A 21647-nucleotide genomic window follows, 5' to 3' on the forward strand; every position below is an offset into this window, starting at 1 on the left:
GATCACTAAGCCAGCATCAGCACAAAAGCTCAAGAGAGGGGAATGATGCCAAGCTCTTCTCCTATTACAATTCTGCTATATTACTGCAGTGCAATAGGATTTCAGAGCAGTCTGTCCCAGGAGAAGGAAGAAACATCAACCATCCTAATAGTCACATGTCATGGAACGGCATGGCCAATGGTAGTGATTATTGGCAGTGAAGTAGATTGTGAATCTACTTGATAAGCAGTGATCAGTGAGGGGATTAGCAGCCCAATCTATTCTTCCCCCTCACTGCATTCTTTGATGCAGTGACACCAAAATGGCTACCGCTGCATCCTGCAGGGGGAGTATTTGTGGAGGTATCCTCTGAGTAAGAGAACATTCATTCCATTATCTGGGATAAGCATCCTCAGCATGGAGGGGTTTGGAACTGTGGTAGGAAATTTGCTGGTACCGTTCCACATGGACCCATGCTATGGGATTGGGTCCAGGAAGGGGGCTACAATTTAGCAGACAGCACTGCTGCCAAACCTGCCCCCTTCCCAGATCTGATCTGCCCTTCCCCTGCCTGATTGCTGCCCTGTTCCTCCTCCCTCCACCACATTGCACCCTTCCCGACCTCAGTCCAGCACCCCATCACCCTACCTACCTTGGTGGGTCCAGGACAATCCTCTAGCAGGCATGGGAAGACTCTGGCATTCCCACTTGTGTTCTTGTAGCACACTAGTCCATGTACTGCAGGAGCATCTGTTACGACTGTCATTAAGCAATCCCTGTCAGCTGAATGCATTGCTTTACTGCCAGCTATATGGCTGGCCTGTAGAGGATTGGGCCATAGGAGAAGGGCCTTGGCTCAGTGATATATGTTTTCCCTATTGTCTGTGTTGACAATTCTGAGCTAGATGGATCAATGGTCTGAATTGGTAGAAGGCAGCTTCCGATATTCCTGGGAGAGGGGAAACGATGGTCCTACCAGACCTGTCCTGTGTTGTTATTCTTTATACCAGTTTTGACAACAACTCGTAAGTCTACTGTGGTCCACTGGGAAGACCAAGCTTGTTTTTTGAAATTTGTTTTAGCTGATGCAAAAGACTTCTTATTAGTATCATGTGCATTTTTTTTTTTTGAAGAGTGAACATAGGTTGGCAACCTTCAGTCTCAAAAGACTATGGTATAAGCCTACAGCACCCGGTATTCCCAGGCGGTCTCCCATCCAAGTACTAACCAGGCCTGACCCTGATTAGCTTCCAAGATCAGACATGTGCAGGGTAATAGAGTGAACATGCAAGTACAATATTCTCTGTGACAAACATCTTTGCCTTCTAGATAAGCTTTAGATCATATTTGCAACACAACGACATCTCATATGAATACAACCAAGATAGTGAATTTTGTGCCTGACACATGTTGGCAGTTCATGTGTTTCCTGTCTTGTTGTTTGCCTTTGCTGTACGTGTGGTACACAGCGTACATTTGCCATTGCTAACATTTTCTTGACTTTTTTTTTTTTTTTAGCACAGGAGTAAACCACAAATATAGCAGGGATTCTAATTTATTGAGCTGCTGTCTCTGTTACACAGTGTATCTATAAGGAATCTTTAGCCAGCTCAGCTGCTGTTGTGTTCCATTTGGGGGGGAAATGTTAAGTACTTTTGAATATCTTGTCTGCAAATTATAGATGTCTAATGTTTGAACTTTTAATAACATCAATATGTGTGAATATATTTAGGGGACTAACCAAGCTGCCTCCAAAACAGATTACTAAAAAGAATACTGTCACTTACATTTTCTTGAAGCAAAACATAAAATATTCCAAGCAATATTCCAGGTGCCTTCATAATTTCCAAAATTCCTGATAGCTAGGCATGCTAAAAAGTCACCATCTATTTACACAACATATAATACCTCTTCTGTGTAATTCCTTGAGTGACATTATACTACTTTAACTCTTGAAGGTACATGTGTGTGCATGTGTATGTGTTTTCTCTATTCCAATAACCATATCTTGAAGAGAGAAAAAAAAACACCAGATCATTGGCCTATGCTTGTGAGACTTCCCATGCCAGCACTGAAAAAGTTCTGAGTGAAATTACTTTCAGAATGTTTTTCTATCCATACCTTTTCACCTATCAATTAAAAAATAACCAACATAACTGAATGAGCAGCCTAATCCTAATTGAGCCTAGCACCACTGGAATGAGCATTCTGGTAGTGCTAGGCACTTTCCAGCTGTCACAAAAGGCAACATGCTAGAGATTACAGGCTGGCTGCCGCAGCAAGTGGCAGTGCGGCTACCTCTGCATGCTAGCCCACTAGCTCTGGTAAGTACTGTAGGGGATGGGAGGGAGGGGGTGGCAATAGGTCTGGAGGAAGATGGATAGGGACTAGGAAGGGAGAAGAATGGGCTGCAATGGCATCTGATGAATCCAAACCCCCTTCCCAGGCTCAATTCGACTTCACTGGTCCACATGGACTTGCATCAGCAATCTCTCTGGTGCCAGTCCAAGTAGATCCACTGGGCCAGCACAGGCTTACTCTAGTGAAGGAAACAAATGTTCCCTTCCCTTGAAGAGGCCTCTGGAGGTCAAAACTCTCCCGCAGGCTGCAACAGGCACCATGTTAGTGCTGCTGCATCACCACGTGGAGAGTTTTGGTGGATTGGGCTGTAAGATAAGGAAGGTGCTTCTGTGTCTGAATATGAAGAGTCATACCTGGATGGTAGACTTTGTAAAAATCCATATAAACTATTCTGGGCTTCTGAGAATAATGGTTAAAAAGGGATATGAAACAGAACTATGAAAAGCAAAGTTCTATCTTACCGGCAGTATGACAGATATTTGGTTGCAATTATATCCACTCTTATCTGGAAGTAAGCCACATTGACTACAATGGGACTTACTTCTGAGTAGACATGCATGGGATTGGGCTCTTTGTAAGAGCTGGACTAGATGCTTGCAGAAGGGAAAACCTAAAAGAATCTCAACAGACTGTTTTAAATAAAACAGATGTGCTCAATGAAAATTGAACTGAAAAAGAATCTTGAGTGACTACAGATGCAGCACAATAAAACAGCCTTTTCAAACCCCTTTTAGAAACATATAAGAATGTTGGTTAGTTCCGGTTAGTAAAGAAAGAAGACAAAGGAAAAGAAAACATGCATTTTCAGGAAACTTCCAAGGCCTTTTATGAATTAAAGAAGCAACTGGGACCCAAAAATTTGACATTGGTGTCACTCCAAATTGTTTTTCAGTCTATGAAAAATTTGAAAGGAAAGCAATGATTGTCATGCAGCCCAATCTTACTGAGGACTTATGGTGAGAGATCTTGCAGTTCATCACTGTGGGTCCTTCTTGCAGGACTGTAAAAGGTGTGCCACTGTGGTGCTCTGTGGAACCACTGGTGCAAATGGCAGAGGCCCCACATGTGCTTCAGTGTTTCTGTGCAGCAGCAGATGCTGAATACAGAGAGAGCTTCATCTTGTGATCACTGTCCTGGAATGTCTCAGGGTGGTGATCGCAGAGAGGATACCTCCCTGTGTTCAGCATATGCTGCTGCAGACCAATACTGAATGTGTGGGGCAGGTTAGTGGGAGCGTGTTATGGGAGATAGTGTGGCTAAACCACCATGATTCCGAGGTCCCTCCACATGTTCTACATTGGTTGGCAACTTCTGAACAGGATTGTATGGAGTTGGGGGGGCAGGCCAGGGTGACATGAGTGGTCAGCCAGGTTGAGCACTGGTCAAGGAGCTGCAACTGTCAGAAGGCCCATTTGACTGGGCCAATCTCTGAACTCTCAATACTAGTGAGAGTAGTAGCTCCCAATGTGCGGTCATGGAGAGGCTTATCACAGGACTTTACTCCAGGGCCCCTTGCAACCTGGTGTTGACATCAGCAGCAGGGCTTCAGGAGTGCATCACTGGAGGGGATTGGGCTAAACAGATGTGATCCTCGGGCCCTCCATACATTCTCCTCACTAGTCTGTAACTTCTGAACCAGGCTTATGTGAGAGAAAAATTCTCTGTTCCAGAAGGGGCACTATGATATTCAGTCATGAGTATGGGAAGGGTTTGAAGAATGGCAAGCACATTTTTCCCAGAGTAAAGTCTATTTACTGTGAGAACCCAGCTGTGGACATGGCATAACATAGTCTGTTAACACTTGACTGGCAGGAAATGCCAGCATAGGCCACAGTACCCAGTCAAAAACTGGGGTATACCTGAGCACCTGCTGAGAAGTGACTGCAGAAAAGCATTTTGTGAGAGGCAGACCAGTTCTGAGGAAAGATGGCTGGAGTCAAAACAACGAATATAAAATGGGAGCTCTGCAAGTGCTCTGCAAGCACTCAGAAACAGCTTAATCTGAGGTGATTCCAGTTCCTTTATCTAAAGCTGTGCAGGTTTTCTCAGAGCACGGTCCTAAAATTGCATGGATATTAAACAACCAAATTATCTAGTTTAACATCTGAAACAATTCACTAGCATTTCTGCTCATGTGTATGCTAATGTGGCCATATGTTGTATATATTTGGGAATATGATGCTTAAAGTTGAACACAAGAACTTACTGAAACGGTTGCATGTTCTAAAAGAAGAAAAGAAACCAGGCAGCTAAGCTAAGTGCCTTGCCACCCAATCCTCTTGGGCCCAGCCATTAGTAGAACATGACTTCTGCTGGTGATGACTGCTGCAAAGCAGCTGCAGAGTGCTCTGGCATGTGCAGAGTAGCATGCTACAGGAGCTCCAGCAGGAAGGCTGTGGCCTTCTCATGCTTCCTGAGGGAATGTGCTGGACCAACTGAGGCAAGTAGGATGTTGGGGATGTGGGAGGGGTGAGTAGAAGACAGAACTGGGTGTAGAGGGAGCAAAATGGGGCAGGGGCTGCAGGAATGGGTGGATCCAGTGGTTAGGGCACATGCCGTAGAGGGGACCCTCTCCCCTCTGTGGCAACCTCCTCATCCCCTTTCTCTCCTTAGGTGTGCGCCATCAAAAGAGCTGGCGCAAGCCTGAGGAGTCTCATTACAGAGCAGGAGGCTTATGGTGATTTAAGGAGATTTAAATCCACTTTCCTCTCTGAATCCTCCTGATTCCCTCCCCCTACTGGATATAGTGCATCCATTTTTGACGTGGCTGCACCAGCAGAGTGGTGGATTGGGCTGTATAGGATTGGACTGTAACTGCAGTAATATTTTAAGAGGGTTCTTTTTTTAAAAATCTCCTTATACATGCCAGCTTACAAGACTCCAGTAGCTTTACTGAAGTTCTCAGTAATAGGGAAGTTCAGGGTCATTTATACTTTTAGAGATATCCACTGGCCTCTAGAGGATCTGCCAGTGAATTGTTTGGAAAAAGACTTGGGCAACTGATACTCTGTACTCCAACTGGTAAGCCACACTTCAGTATGCATTTAGGAGATTCAGTATTCTGAATACTTTCGGTGCACATTTCATTGGACTTTCATTTTTGGTAGTGTACCTGCCTTTGAAATTTAATATTTTCTAGTACTTATCAAATTTCACATGACAAGTATGAAGATACTGAAATTGTTTCATGATGGAATTCATTTTTTTTCCCTGGCAGGTCAACATTTTCCCTGTAAAATATATTGTATTTTTTTTCCCCCTGTCTCACAACAAAGTCTCCACGTTCCTCTAAAATCATGCAAGCCAAGGCTGTGAAATTTCTTGTCTTGTCTACGTTCCAGGGAGGGAGCTATTTATAGATCCAGGAGATGAGGGAAAATAATTGGAAGCTTTTCAATTTTGTTTTCATGTTTCCGTATCATTCTAGTTTTAATTAAATGTTCAAGGTCACTTAGGGATGCTGTTTGCATTCCAACTGTTTTCTTCCATCTGCACTTGCTGACAGCTTTTTGAGAATATCTGATTTTGTGTTTCTGCTGAATATAGGTTTAGATTTCACTCAAAGCCTTTTGCTGATTTCTGAATCCAGATCCGCTGGTTTTGTGAGGATGTAGAGATGAACCTCTGTTAAGCCTACAATAATTCTGCTCTGTGGAAAGCTTCTGTGTTCTTTTCTTGCCCTTCAGTTGTCCTGTTAAGAGACTCCTTTTTCCTCCCTTCCTGATTTACAGTGTCATATCTGCTTTACATACTTGCCTAGTGTCCAGTTTATTCCTTGGCACTGGACAGGATGTGTGTCTTGTTGCATTTTGCCCTCCCTTTCTATTTTGTTTTTCTCTGAAATTTGCTGATTTACCTTTGAGGTAAATATACTGTGGCCCCAATCCTATCCCTGGTTAGCACCAACGACTGCTATGCTGCCCAGGCAACTGCCATCGCAAAGTGCCATAAGGCACTTCAGTGCCAGCTGTGAGGACGCACACCGGTGCTGAAGCCTGTGGCAGTCAGCACTGGGCCTCAGCACCAAGAAGACATCTCTATGGAGCAGCCGGCAGTAAGCTTCTATGCTGCCCAGTAGAGCGGCTTTTCAGGGTGGGAGAGGGTGGAGGAAGGGCAGAACTGGGCAGGGGGAGAGGAGGATTAGACCTGGGAGGGGGGCAGAGAATCTGCCTCCAAATCCCATGCCTTCTACTGGCCTGTGGAGCCCAAATATATAAATATTTGGTATAGTGTGTTGATTGAGGATTTATGCATCCAAGTATTCACAATTGGCTGTTAGCATATGGGCCAAACTCCACACAGTGTATGATCTTGTGTGTATATATGTATGACCTTTTTTAAAAACATACACAGCAGCCATAAGGAGCCTGATCAAGACCAAGACCATGGCACAGGGGATGGGGATATGCAAACTTTTTGTCATTCCACCAAGCCTCTGTTTGCTTTAGGAGAGAAACTCCTGTGTGGCCTGTAAAGGAATAGGCAGGAGGGTAAGATGGATTCAGCGCCTTGCAATTAGTGATTGGCATGCCCTCTTTGCTCAGCTCTCACCCTTTTATCAGGGAAACTGAGATTTACTGGGGAAATGGTAATCTATTTGCTATCAAGACTAGGCAACCCAGATTGAAATAAGCTTCTAGGAGAAAGAATATCCCCTGGCTTAACAGAAAGCCTCAAAATGTGGGATATTCCCCTTTACAATTAGCCAATAACAAAATGTTGAGATACATATAGATTAGTGGTCTGTTGGAGGTCTGGCAAACTTGCTCCCTCATGTTTGAATGTGGACCAGGCAGATACTGCAATAAACATACAAGAAGTGTATTAAAAGGTTGAAAAATCAAAACGATGTATGGAAAAAGGCAAGGGATGAAAATATGGCACTGGTCACTTGACAAGGGTCACAAGGACAAGAAAAATCCAATGAATCCCAAATGTGACTGAGTACTTCCTCCACTCCAGTTACTGGCAATGTTTCAGGGCTTTGATCCCTATGGTTACATGGTGAGCAGGTGCACCTTTCACAAAGCAGTAACTTCTTTCCATGGCAGATCAGGGCAACACACACACCTAAGCATCCTTGTGCATTTGCACAAAACAGGTGCAGAGATTCAAGCCTGAGACTGCCTGCTGTTATCACTGCCCTTCTATTACCATGATTGCCATTATTATCCATGTTGTTGGCACCTTTGCTTTTGCACGCGTATAGCTTAAATTAAAAATGGTAGCAATGGTGGTTGCTGGGAATAAGCATCTGGAAATGGGAAATCTTATTAACTCGTAGGCACTTGAAAACCCAAATCTCATTAGGAGGTCCTGTCCACAGTGGTAGTTCCAACTTCTGTTGGATTGTATCAGTTATTCTTACTCTAGAGCTTTCAAAGAGTTGTTTGTTCTTTTCTGTTGTCTGTGTCGTCATTGCTCTGTTGCTGCATTCATTGCCTTTGTGCCCTGTTGTGGCATAGCCCAAGTTACCGAATTGCTCCAAAAATGTTCTAATGAACATGAAATCTGAATTATAGCTGCTGTCTTAGCTAGGGATCATTTTGTGCATGATGTGCAAAGCTTGCCGTCAAAGCTTTCCTAACTTCTGCAGCTAATCAATTCTTTCCACCTTGTGACCTTGATGAATGCATCATTCGGTATAAAATCAAAAGAAGGAATATGTCTAATACCTCTCTCTGTGAAATGAAAGCATCTTAAGCTACTCTACACTGTGAGGAAACTCTGGAAGTAGCACAATGTAAAGCTCTCCTTTTGAATGAAATAAGTTCTACGAAAATTTGAGAGTTGTTTTCCCATGGTGAACGCAAAGAGGAAAGTCCTTCAGGGTGTGATATGCTGACATCTGTTTCCTCTTGCAGATATTAATGAATGTGTAACCGACACTCATACCTGCAACAGAGGAGAATACTGTATTAATTCAATTGGATCATTTACCTGTCTTCAGCAACTCGGCTGCCAGTCAGGTTATGAACTTAAGGATGGTGAATGTGTTGGTAAGGCCAGAAATTTACTTATTTTACTATGTGTGCTTGATAAGTCCAGGTTCTCTGTTATATTGCCCAAGTTGTCCTGCCTGTGAGAAGGCATCAAAGTTTTCACCCCAACTTCCCATTTAGTAACACTCCATTCAGAAGAGTATTCTATTGTAACTCGCATTTTATTATTCTTTATGTACAAGTTTCATAGCAAATAGTTGTAATCACAGCATTGTTATGTAACCAAAATATAATGGGTGAACAACCATGTAGAAACAGTGTACAGCAGTGGTTCCCAAACTCATGGTTCGCAACCCACCAGGGTAACCGGAAATTGGCAGCAACATGGTTGGGACAATCATGTTGGTGCCAGGGAGGGAAGGGTTTGTTTTTTTTAGCTTACCTGGGGGTTGCTATGGCTCTCCGGAGGGTCTGGGAAGCCTGTGATTATTTCTGCAGCCCTCCTGGCAGCTCCAAACTCCTGTGAAAAAGAAAAAAAAGTCACTTCTGATTTTGTGCCAAAAACAGGAGGTGGTTTCCCCCCCTTTTTTACAGGAGTTTGAAGATGCTGGGAGGGCTGCAGAGGGGATCACAGTCTCCCCAGACCCTCCCAAGGGCCAAAGCGACCCCCAGGGAAGCTTAAAAAAAAACTCTTTCCTTCCCAGCAGCAGCACAATCGTCCCGGTCATATTGATCTTGTTTTGGATGGTGCCCAAGGAGATCAAAGTCTAAGGCTAGAAGTGTTTGCTTATTTCTCTGGAGGAAATGCACTTGAATTTATCACAAATGTGATAAATATACTTGAATTTTAATCAAATTTCTTTTTAATTTTAATGTAATTTTCAATATATGTGTGAAACTGTATTTTAGTGGGTAGATAGTCCTGTCAAGAGACTACAAGCAGAGGTACACAGGTCAATCTGGTTTGCTTTCTGTTTTGGTCTTGCAGTTTGGAATGACTTTGAAGGGGAAGGGGATGGGTCACTTGCACACTGCAGTGAGGCTCCCTTCAAAACTTAGTGCTTTGCACCCCCTCTAGCTACGCCACTGATCTGGTCATGTCTTTTGGGGCCTTCCAGTGCTATGATTTATGTGGTTGCAGATTAGCTTGCAGAGTGCAACAAGGCTTCTGTAGCTGAAGAATATTTCTGCATAATGTTTTATAAGGCATCTGTAGCAGCCAAATGTAAAACTACTTAATTTCAGATCTAGCAGCCTATTTAAAAACCACAACGCAGGTGTCTGATAGCACAATCCAGTGCATGTTTACTCAAAAGTAAGTCCCATTATGTTCAATGACGTAGTAAGTGTGTATCAGATTGCAGTATTAGCGAGCTTCAGATTAATATTTGGTCATTCTTTGCAGGCGTGTACTCTAAAGCATATCCATCACAAGCAATGCCTAATTACAGTATTTGCTGTCATTTCTTTACTTTTGCATGGGTTGCAGTACTAGGATAGATGAGTCTTAATTATTTGGTGATGTTTCATCCACTTTTCTTGACAGAAATACTTGGCGATTTGGGTAGTCCTTTTTAGAGCTTGACGTATGACTCTGATTCTTAACAACAGGATGAAAAAGTCTATGGATTTGGGCATCCCTGTTTTTTGCTAAAAGCTGGAATGGTTGGCTTTTCAGTTGATTATCTTCAAAATACTCAAGCTGTTTCTTTGCCTTGAAGTGCAGAAGCACATCTCCATGTAGAACGTTTAATAAGAGGTTAACCATGGTGCAGGCTTCATGTATTTTTCTATGCCTTTGCATATCTGCAATTCCTTCTTATGTAAGATAACTTAATTGTAGCATATCTTGCACTTTGTGATGATGAGTGACCTTAATGTGGGTTCAGGCAGTGCCAGCATCAGGTTGGAGCCCTGCAGTAGGCCCCAGTGGCATATCTGCCTGCAGTCTGATGGTGCATTGGGAACTACTGTTGCTACTGATATGGTGGTTTCAGGCTTGAGTGAACCCTCTGATAGACTGGATCCTTGCCCAGTGCCCCACCTAACCGATCCCTTATACCACATCTGGGCATAGTGCATGTAATTGCAGATCCACCCTCTAAAGTACCATCTAAATGTTTGAGCCTACCTAGGTGCATAGACAAAATTAAAGACCTCCCCAAAATGAAAAGGTTATTAGAAGCCTGCTGTTAAACTGACACTTTGGCACTCCAAGTTAACTAACAGAATTAGCAAAGCTGTGACTAAGTTAATTAAGAATTAGTATCTTTTATTTTTTTAAGATATTGATGAATGTGAGAGAGGAACTCACAGCTGCAAGATAAATTTTGTATGTCAAAATACAAAAGGATCTTTCTATTGTGAATCAAAGCAACGATGCATGGATGGATTTTTACAAGATCCAGAGGGTAACTGTGTTGGTAAGTTTAACCTGAGTCATAGATTCCTATTATAAGTGAGCTCTGCTTATATTATCCATATTTGATAAAGTTTAATGTTCCTTAAAGTACCACTGTTCGTTTTCTCTAAAATCCATTCCCCCTTTTAAAAGAGATTAGCTAGATAAATAGATGGATTAAATTAGATTAGATTTACATTATGTTAAATTTCTAAATGTTGGCTTAATAGATTCTCATCGGCTTAGAATTTATTGCATAATAAATCAAAACCAAGTGAAAAGGAAAGAAGTATCAGCTGGAAGATGGGTTTCTGATTAATTTAATATCTTATATTTCTACATTCTTTTTTTCGTAGACATTAATGAATGTACATCACTTTCGGAGCCATGTAAGCCTGGATTCAACTGCATCAATACTGTTGGTTCATATACTTGTCAGAGGAATCTGTTAATGTGCAGCAGAGGGTATCATGCCAATGAAGATGGAACCAGATGTGTTGGTAAGCCTGTGGCTAAGGAACCTGGCTGAATATGTGGTTCCATTTAATGTGCCCTTAAACTCTAATGGTTAAATTCAAAACGTATTTTTGAAATTCCTCTGTATGTATGCGTATTCAAAATATCCATAAAAATCCAGAAGGATTTTGGTGCAAACAGTTTGCATGCTTCTGAATGCTACTCTGAAATGTTGTGGAATATCTTTGCTTCTCCGAAAAGGAAAGCCAACTGCACTCTTTCTCTTTGTGAAGAAAATCAGAGCAGGCCTGCCAAATCAGTGTGAACTTGGCAGTGAAATTCTTTATTGAATAATGTTGCTTTTCACTGATGCTTTATCATTATCTGATAGAGGCTCACACCCGAGAGTATTATGGAAGAGCTACATCGCTGGTGTTCAGTAATAGTTGTTCAAGAACAACTGGTGTTTAGGAATAGATAGCCTTAGTCTGAACAGATGAACACATAGCTATGTGTTCTTCATACATTATATTAGTACCTTTCATGCAGTGTCCAATAGTAGCACAATCCTATGCATGTTTACTCAGAAGAAAGCCCCAGTGGGGCTTACTCTCAGGTAATTGCATGTAGGATTGAAGCCAACAGCCCAATTCTGTGCATGTCTACACAGAAGTGAGTTCAATAGGGCTACTCCATGTAAGTATAAGATTGCAGCCCAAGTTTGTTTGTGGCAACTTAAGGATCTTTCAGAATGCACAACATAGGTCAGAGAATGGAATGTGAGAATGGCCTGTGCTTCTTTTGGTCCTCCACATATTACCAATTCTGTAGATGAACTGCTGTATCCCTGGACATTTCATAAGCATCAGAATTTCATGCAAATTTGCCTAGGAGAGATGTATGTTTTGGAAGACGCAACTCATAGTGAAAGGATGAGTTACACATCTGCGTTTTTGCCACATATTGCAGCATATGCAACAACCCTTCAGTCTTCATCCATTTTGAGAGTTTGTTTGGGCTTAGAAAGAAATGAACCTGCACTTCAGTGACCTGATTAAATGCATGAAAAGCAATCTTGAGCACAATGATGGTGCAATATTAATTAACAAATACTAATATATTAGTGCAATGCAATTACTGGAGTCAGGCTAGATCTTAAATTAATTTGATTTTTAATAAAGAAATTGCATCACTTTCACGGTACAAGCGGCAGTGGCAGCTTTGGTGGTGCGGAACAGCAGCTGATGAGTAACAGGCAAGGTGGAGAGGAGGTCATGCCCTTCTCAGTAGGAGGCCGAGAGTGACTTGGCTTCATTGTGCAGTTTCAGGGTTGGAATATGGTCATTTACAACCTGTGTAGCTTCACAATGTTGCCCAAGCCAGCCCTGACTCTCCTGCCAAGCTATGGGCACTAGTAAGGGTATGTAGTATCTATCAGCATGGTATATCTGTTGCTAAGTGAGAATTACTGATTTTGGCCTTTGCCCTGTCTCACTGACCACATTGTGTCCAAGAGAACTTATCTAGAAAAGATGCATATCTTGACAGTACATAATTCAGAACTCCAGAAGCTGGGGGGGGGGGCAACATGCCATCTACTTGCCCTACTACATGAAAACTTTGGGCCTTTAGGCATACGAATGAGTCACCTCTGCTCGGAGTCTAAGGGCCCAATCTTATCCAATTTTCCAGTGCCGGTGCAGCCGTGCCAATGGGGCATGCACTGCATCCTGTGGTGGGGAAGCAGTCACAGAGGCCTCCTCAAGATATGGGAACACAAGATATGGGAACACCTTGCGGCTGTGTTGTGGTTGCACTGGTGCTGGGAAGTTGGGTAGGATTGAGCCATAAATGCTCTAGGATGGATAAGTAAGAGACAAATATAAAGAACAAAAACAGAGGATTCTGTGGTTCCAGTTTCCTCTTTTCTCTTGCAAGAGGCATCTCTATGGATAATTGAGTTTAAGATTGGATTAATTTATGGTAATAGAAATAGATAATCTGGACAAGTCCCCACCGCAGAACTGACTCTATGTAACTGCTTTCTTTTGTTTAGAGGATTCATCTCCCCAATCATGTTCCTTCTTTGTAATTCAGTACATTGGCTAGCAGTGCCTTCATCCTATATTTAATTGTAAAATACTGTAGCTATCATAAAATATGGTGCACTTCTGAGTGAATAATGTTCTGAACCTAATTAAAGGCTGAACGCTCTGGAACACACCATTTCACAGCAACAAATCAAAGGGCTGAACAAATGAATTAATGGCAACTAAGGTTGCTAATTTGTAGATTTAAATCTGCATTAAAATTAACTGTTCATGCTTGCTCTGATGCAAGAAGAGAAGCAAAGAGGCAATATTTCAGTAAAAGTCTTCATCCTCAGTTATTGATTCATAATATAGTTAGGTTTGTCCACAAGGCTGATTAGAAAATGTCTTTGAAGGGCATAACTTATGACCAAACACAAACTTAGCTATCAATTTCAACACTATTGATACTTATTGCTAGTGCAAACCTGAGTGGCCTCGTGTTGGTGGATCCCCCTCCCCTCACGGGAGGGGGGGATATGATCTGGCGGAACCTTCTGCTGCTGTCTCTGCCCCCCTCCAGGCCCAATCTGCCCATCCCCACCTCCTTCTCTGCCATCCCCCCATCCCGTTGCTGGAGTGAGAGGACTGTGTGGGCCTACTCTGGCTTTGTGTCAGAATCTCCTTCTGACAGGCAATTGTGGATTGCCTTAAGGCACTGTCACAATGGCAGTCTTCAAGGCAGCGCGCGCTGCACTGGTGCACCTGCCATGGAGGATTGGGCCCTGAATTTTCTATCTGTGATCAGAAAAGCAGAAAATTAATAAAATCAGATGATCAAACGTGGTAAAATATTGGTATAAAATGTGTCTGGTATAACAACTTTACGGGCACACCTTTCCTGAAGTGATAGTGTCTTTTATTGGGAACCAAACATGATGCGCCCTCTAAGCTGCATTTTCATTTTACATAAAAACTGTGTTTATCCATGAGAAATACAGAACTGCTTGAATCCAACTTTGGGAAAAAGGGAATGGTGGTAGCTAATCACTTTTCCTGCAGTGTCAGGAAAAATTTAACAGTGCTCCGGGTCCATCTTGACTCATGTAATGCAAGCTTCATCATTCAGTACAGCTGCCTGAAAACTGTGATATTCAGAGAGTTACCATCAGTGTGGGGGCCACTGTGGTGAGAGTAATTGCTGCCTTTTGCATCTTTAGACGTTGATGAATGTCAGACTGGTATACACCGCTGCGGGGAGGGACAGATTTGTCATAATCTACCTGGCGCTTACCGCTGCGACTGCAAGATGGGATATCAATATGATGCATTCAGCAGAACCTGCATTGGTATGTACAGCACAGGAGGAGAGGATATTGCTGATTGGTGAGATACGGACATCAGACCACTATCTGTGCTGTTGTTTGGGCACAATCATTAATTCTACAGCACTATAGCTCAAGCATAATCCAAATTGCTTCTGAAACCACCTCTCTTCATGGTGATCAGCCATCTGGATTTGGTCTATTCTTTAGAAACATTATTGAGAGAATCTGTCCCTACTTTACTAAAGTTGTAACCTATTGATTAGAGGCATCCAAAGCCAAAGCTCTCTTTTCCTATAGAAAGAAAAAAGTACATAAGTGACTCTACGCCCTCCAGGAAAAGAAGCTGTGAAATATAGGAATGAACATAAGAACAGCCCCACTGGATCAGGCCATAGGCCCATCTAGTCCAGCTTCATGTATCTCACAGCCGCCCACCAAATGCCCCAGGGAGCACACCAGGTCACAAGAGACCTGCATCCTGGTGCCCTCCCTTGCATCTGGCATTCTGACATAGCCCATTTCTAAAATCCGGAGGTTGCACATACACATATAGGAACTTAGAATGACACAGTAATCCACCAAGTTCTGTTTCAGATATTAATATTGTAGTTCCATTTGTTTGGACAAGGGTCCAATTTTGTCCAGCTGTGTCCAATGTAATTTCTAAAATAAAAATTGTTGTGTGTGCACTATCTTCCATCAACTTGGAGTGTTGAGCACTGCAAAGAAAAGTAGTAGCTGATAATCTCTTCTCCTGTCCACCTCAAATCACGATGGATCAGCTCCGCTATAATGTGTATTAGGACAGCACAACTCTCCTGATTTTTTTTAAAAAATTTACACATTAGACTTTTTAAACCTTTTGAAAATTATACATGGCAAAATGGTTTGGGAACGTTCCTTTAGATTTCAGTATTTCAGGAGGCAGGGATGGGGCAAAACTGGGTAAGGAGATGGGAGGAATAGGGTGCAGGAAGGTGGCAAGAAGGGGTGGATCTAGCTGCAATGGCATGCAACAAATCCTACCTCCCCTGTTTGAAAGCTCCTTTCTTCTCCTTGGACCTACACCAGCTAAAGAGCTGATGTAGGTCCAAGGAAACTGGTAAGCAGGAGGCATACAGAGGGCTAAGGGGAATCAATTTCCATTTCACCTCCCAGGCCTTCCAATCTGCCCCCCCCCCGCACCTTTTTGGCACAGCTGCATTGGCATGGGGGAAAAGGATTGGATTGTGCTGTGAGTCTTTCTATGGTTCACCATTTGTTCGTGCCAATTAGAGTATCCAGTAAGGACATGTAAAGTTTGAGAGTGCAGCAATGATTGTTACAAAGATCAGCCCCCTTCCCACAGATTTTTAAATATCCTGCCATTTTCTTCTCTTTCTCTCTTTTCTTTCCAATCTGATGGATGCCCATGTTTACTGTATACTTGCTGCAGACATTAATGAATGCTGGAATTATCCAGGTCGACTCTGTCAACACTCATGTGAAAATACACCCGGTTCCTATCATTGTTCCTGTTCTTCTGGCTTTCGCTTGGGTTATGATGGAAAACATTGTGAAGGTATTTGTGTTTTCAAATCCTTTAAAGTTAATACTATCAGAGTAAGATCTGTGGATTACTTTCAGTCAGTGCTTGAACTTTTAGTGACACCGAAACCTCCACCCCTTGACTTCCACCATTTTTGGCTAAAATATGGGTGCAATCCTGAAGCACCCATGGGCCGACACAAGTCCCATGCGCTGGCCCAGGAGGGTCGCAAATGTGCTGAAAGGCACATTTGCACCTCCTTGGGAGGAAGTCGGGCTAGCGCTCAGAGGAGCGCCGGCCTGCAGAGGCTGACACAAGCCTCCAAGCTGGGTTTCTTGCTGAGGCTTGTGTTGGCCCATCTGGGCTGATGCAAGCCTCGGGTGGGTGGGGAGGAGGTAGGAGGGAGGCGTTCCTGGGCTGCGGAGGGTGGGCGGTGGGTGGCCTCGGGGGTGGGCAGGTGGGGAGCGGGAGGCAGGGCTGGGATCCAGCAGTTATGCCAGATCCCAACCCCTGTTCCTGGGGAGATTGGAGCGGCTTGAAGCCGCTCCACTCTCCTCGGACCTCCGAGGAGACCCAGAGGAACAGTGGAGACCTTACCCAGGATTAAGAGGAATGTCCAGTGTCAATGGAGCTGCAATGTAGCCCTAAAATACAGGAACAAAGGCTGCCCCCCACTACAGCGACTGCCCCCCACTACAGAAGATACTCGCCTATAAGGCGATCTCACAGATAAGTCGAGGGCAGGTTTTGAAGCAAGAATCATGGAATTTTCTATGACCCTCGGATAAATCGGGGATTAAACTTAGGGGGGTGTCTGACTATAGTTTTGTCTGATTTTACCCAAGGCCAGATCCTGAAAAATAACCTGCCAGTAATTGTAACCTAAGAAATGATAGTCTCTAATTTATTAAAAAATATAGTAAAAGATCATAAGATTCATTTTTATTCATAAACTTTTAAATTCTGGTCTTCACCATCTTTTTGTAAACACTATCAGAGAGTAACTGCACTGTAAACAACATACTAATAGAACAGTGGTTCCCAACCTGGGGTTCATGTACCCCCAGGGGCACTCAGCAGGACCTTTAGGGGTACTTGAAAGAGAATGGAATAATGGCAGTGCTCCAGAATGCCTTGCAGGGCCAGCAAGGCAGGAAGGGAGGGAGCTAGCTGACTGGGAAAGCCTCATCAATAGCTAGTTTTTGGTGATCAATTCATATATGAACCAGTAATTGAAAACCAGCACAGGAAAAATCTAAAACATAAAATGATCTATCACTCAGAACTTCTCAGTACATTTCTGATGGAAAACAGTATAAAGGCAGAGTCTTCTGTTCTTTAACAGATAAAGAGAGAAAATACTGTGAAGAATATATGAAGTTTGGGTTTTCATATGGAGGAGATAAGGGCTTGTATTATTACAAACATTTTGCTAATATGAAGAGTACAATTTATGGAAATAGGCTTCCAAGGGATATGCAAGTGAAAAAGGTTGGGAACCACTGCAGGAGATCCATGAATCAAATCCACCTTTAAGGTGTCTGGTGTGTTAAGCCAGAAGCTCTACATATCACATACAACTTAGAACACAACAGGGAGTGTGCAATTCAATTCACAGCAAAGACAAGCAACAGCAAATGGCTGTGACCAAGTGCAGCTGCACATAGCTGAAACCCTATTTACTCAGAAGTAGACCCATTGCTTTCCCTGGGTGTTATTTGTAAGTAATGGTGCTCTGAATTGTAGCTTGTGAGACATTTGATGGGACGGTTTCCACTTTCAGGGAAGGTGCATCCTGCAGCTGGAACAAGCCCACCTGGTCTGAGGGCTGTTTCCTCCTCTTAATTTACAGCAGGATCAAGGCTGTCAGGGGGGTTTCACTCTTAAAGATGTGGGGTGATTCTGGGGAGCCGGTTCAGCTCTGCTCTCTGTTTTGGGGGGATGTGCGAATGGAAACTGCTGTCTGCTGCTCTAGAGCCCAATCCTGTGCTCCGCACCATGCCTCCTCGGTGCGGACCACAGTCGCAAACGTGCCATAAGGCACATTTGTGGGGCTTACTGCCGGGCTCCCATTGGAGCCGGTCTCTTCTGCCAGGCTGCAGAACAGGAAATGGGGCATGGTCGGGGTGGGGTGGGGGAGGCGTTCTGGGGAGGGGGGAGGCGTGGTTGAGGGCATGGGGGTGTTCCTGGAGGTGGGGGAGAGGCAGGTCCGTGGAGCCAAGCTCTGCAGGATCCAGGGTGCTCGGGCAGGGCAGCTCACCCTACACAAGCGCCTTCACTTTAGCAGCGACCAAACAGTCACCACTAAAGTGAGTAGTCCCATTGCAGGACTGCTTCCCTTACTCAGGGGAAGAGGACGAATGTCCCCTTCTCCCGAGGAGCTCCCCACGGTAGCGCGGAAGGCTCTGGATCCGGCGGGAGCCCTCCGTGGAGCCACTGGGTCCCACAGCTCTGGGCTTCTAATCAGTTTCCTGGTTAGTTTCCCTGATTGCAGGGCTTGTAAATAGGGGGCAGAGAAAGAGGGATAGCGGGGAAGGGAGAAGGGGGGCACAGCGGGTGAGGAGAAGGGGGAGAAAGTTCAACAGAGTGAAGGCTGGTGGAGGGAAGAGAGGGGCTGGGGCTGAAGAGCAGAGAGAAGCAGGCAGTGCAGGAGTGGGGGCGGGAGGGAGGGGGAGGCTGTGGGGGGCTCCCTTCCTCCCTCTTGCTCAGAAGAAGCAGATGCAGAGCTTCAGACTCTGCATGAAGAAGCAGCCCTCCCGTTTCTCTGCCCATCTTCAAGCTACAATCCTTTCCTGGGAGTAAGCCCCATTGACAATAATGGAACTTACTTCTGAGTAGGCATGCACAGGCTTGGGCTCAAAGGCTGCCATCCTATGCCCACTTTCCTGGGAGTAAGCCCCATTGACGACACACATGGGACCACACTCCAGGCCCTGCTCCCTCGCTCCCCTTTCCTGTCCTTGTGAAGACTAGCAGGGGCGGAGAAGGAGGAAGTCAGAGCAAGGAGACCAGGCTCAGGGAGCCTGAGGGGGCGGGACTGCAATGCCCAGGAGCAGTGAGGAGGAGGGAGTGGCAGGCAAGCCAAGCAGCTCTGTCAGGCTCCCTGCTTGAGGTGTGGAGTCCTGCGCTTCCTAAGCATGCGTTGGGGGAGTGGGTGGTGCGCCACCCTCCCCAGCAGCACCACAGCTGCTCCACAGTGTGCCTGAAACAGCTCTGACCCCGAGTGGCCCCGCAGATAAGGCAAAGGGTTGATTCGGGAGCGACCTGTTGGGACAAATTTTTCGCCCTATAGGCGAGTATCTCTGGTAATTTTTTCTGTACTCACTTTTTTTATACAGATGTCAATGAATGTGATAGCAATCCCTGCAGTCAAGAATGTGCCAATATTTACGGTTCCTATCAGTGTTACTGCAGGCAAGGCTATCAGTTGGCAGAAGATAGCCATTCTTGTACAGGTAACGTATCCACTTTCCAGCTCCGTCTTGCATTTTCCAGTGTCAAGGCTATGCACGATTCCTGTTCAAGAGCAACTTTTTTCTCTTACATCTGCAACTGTCTTTATTCCAGATATTGATGAGTGCTCCCAGAGTGCAGGTATTCTATGCACTTTCCGCTGCATCAATGTGCCTGGAAGTTATCAGTGTGCTTGTCCTGAACAAGGCTATACAATGGCAGCGAATGGGAGGACTTGTCGAGGTAAGAACAGTATTAATGTTCTTTAAATAAAGAATATGCAGTGATTTCATAGGAAAATGCATCCTTGAGTCAAGTCTGTGAGGTTCAACCCTAAAGCCATGCTGATCCCTCCTCTGGCACTGCCCATCATCCTTCTACGGGCTTGTTGTGCCTGCATGCATCCCAGCAGATCTTGCCTGCTGAAAGGGTAAGGGGTTTCCCCCTGAGGGTTTGCCCTTCTGAGAGCTGTAAAGTACCTGATCCTGTCCTGCAGTGTGCACTGAGGACTGACTTGCCTGCATGAGCGCAAATCCCTGGCTACTCCTTGCTTGCCCAGTCGTTTAAAGACTTCTGAGGAGGAAGTAGCGAAGGGAAGGGAGTTGGGCCAGCCCTAACCCTATGCAGGTCTGGGCCAGTCATGAGGATGACTGAAGTGCCCACTTCAAGCAGCAGGCTGAGGGAGGCAGCAAACTGAGGAGAGGTGGACACAAGAAGGAGGCAGGTGGAGTGATCCTGCTTGGATAGCTCTGCTGGAGTGGTCTGTCTCCTTTCCGAAGCACCACTGCTGCAATAGCTCATGGCACCAGCACTAGAGGAAGAGATGGGATCCTACTGCCTCAGGCCTGTTTTTGCTTCTCCTCCGTTAGCAAGAAGTTCAGACCATGGAGGGAAGCAATCGGTTTGTGAGAGGTGACTGGCAAATACAGGGCACCCACCCCAGCCTCTGGTCCACTGCTTCACATGGCTACTTTGGTCAGCATCATGGCTAGGCTGGCCCTGCATAGGATATGGGCTGAGCAGCAGGCCAAGGAGGCGCTGAACTGGCAAAGAGTGTCCTGCACCCACTGGGCACCCACTCATGACTGCAATCTTTGAATAGGTTGTCAGTGCTTAAAATCCAATGGCAGTAAGCCCAAATCTCATGGACGGAAGAGTGAATTTTCAGTGATAACAAAATAAAAGCACATGACACTGCTTTCTGCACTTCTCATTCTTTGTAAACAAAACAAAACAAAAAACCCTGAAATCTGCAAAAAAAATAACAGGGGAAATTATTTTTAAAAAATGAATAATAAGTAACGGGCTGGACTGGGAAGAGTGCATGGGAAATTACTGTGGCTGCATCTGGTGATACTGTACCACTGATATCACCTACCTAATACACTTTATATTTTAAGCAATTATAATTTATAATTATGATTTATAAAAACGTGCCTTTGGAATAAAAACACATTCTGCTTTCTGCACTTTTCCTCCTTGGGCACTGAAATCAGAGAAAAAAAATTAATGTTTTAGAATACAGGTGGGGCCTCGGTATCTGCGGGGGACCTGTTCTCGAACCCCCCTCTGATAGACAAATTTCACTGATACTCAGATCCACAATCTTTGCCCCATTAACCCCTTCGAAGGGGATCAGAGCTTTCTGAAGCTCTCGGGAAACCAGAAGTGGCATTTTTTTTGCCTCTCTGGGCCATTCTGAAGTCCAGAGAAGCAGCCAGCAGATTCGTGCTGTCTCTTTGGGCTTCAGAAAGCCCTCTAGAGGGGACCAGAGCACAGCTCCGGTCCCTTTCAAGATGCTCAGATGGAGCCGAGTCTGGCTCAATGCAGACCCAGGGCACCAGTGTGAGGCAGATCCGTGGGTGTATAATCCGCAGGTAAACAAGCTTCACCTGTACCTCTACTCATGGTTGATTCCCTGATATTTTTATGGGGAGAAGAATCTTAATCATGTGAGTTGTGTTTACGCATGTTGTATTTTAGCAGCATAACTTTGTCCAAGCATTTCATCCACTTATGAACAGTGGAGGTCTTGGAGACATGGCCAGTTCACCCAGCGGACAGTCTCACTCCTGCACCCTATTTATTGAGAATGGAAGGTATGTCTTCCACTCTGGGCCATTTTCTTCTGAGCTTTCACAGATCTTTTGAGCTTCCCCTTTTCATTTC

At 44.5% G+C, this 21647-nt stretch overlaps 1 protein-coding gene across 1 annotated transcript in view; it reads left to right on the forward strand.

Annotated features, from left to right (window-relative positions):
* Nucleotides 1–21647, forward strand: part of FBLN2 (fibulin 2) — a 116720-nt gene that overhangs the window by 92023 nt on the left and 3050 nt on the right. Inside the window, exons 9-15 of the mRNA XM_066614424.1 lie at nt 8205–8339; nt 10568–10705; nt 11040–11183; nt 14390–14518; nt 15933–16058; nt 19364–19480; nt 19593–19721. Coding sequence (XP_066470521.1) covers nt 8205–8339; nt 10568–10705; nt 11040–11183; nt 14390–14518; nt 15933–16058; nt 19364–19480; nt 19593–19721 — 918 coding nt within the window. The remainder of the gene's footprint in view (nt 1–8204; nt 8340–10567; nt 10706–11039; nt 11184–14389; nt 14519–15932; nt 16059–19363; nt 19481–19592; nt 19722–21647) is intronic.

The sequence above is a fragment of the Tiliqua scincoides genome, chromosome 2, assembly GCF_035046505.1.
Source record: "Tiliqua scincoides isolate rTilSci1 chromosome 2, rTilSci1.hap2, whole genome shotgun sequence".
Taxonomy (NCBI): domain Eukaryota; kingdom Metazoa; phylum Chordata; class Lepidosauria; order Squamata; family Scincidae; genus Tiliqua; species Tiliqua scincoides.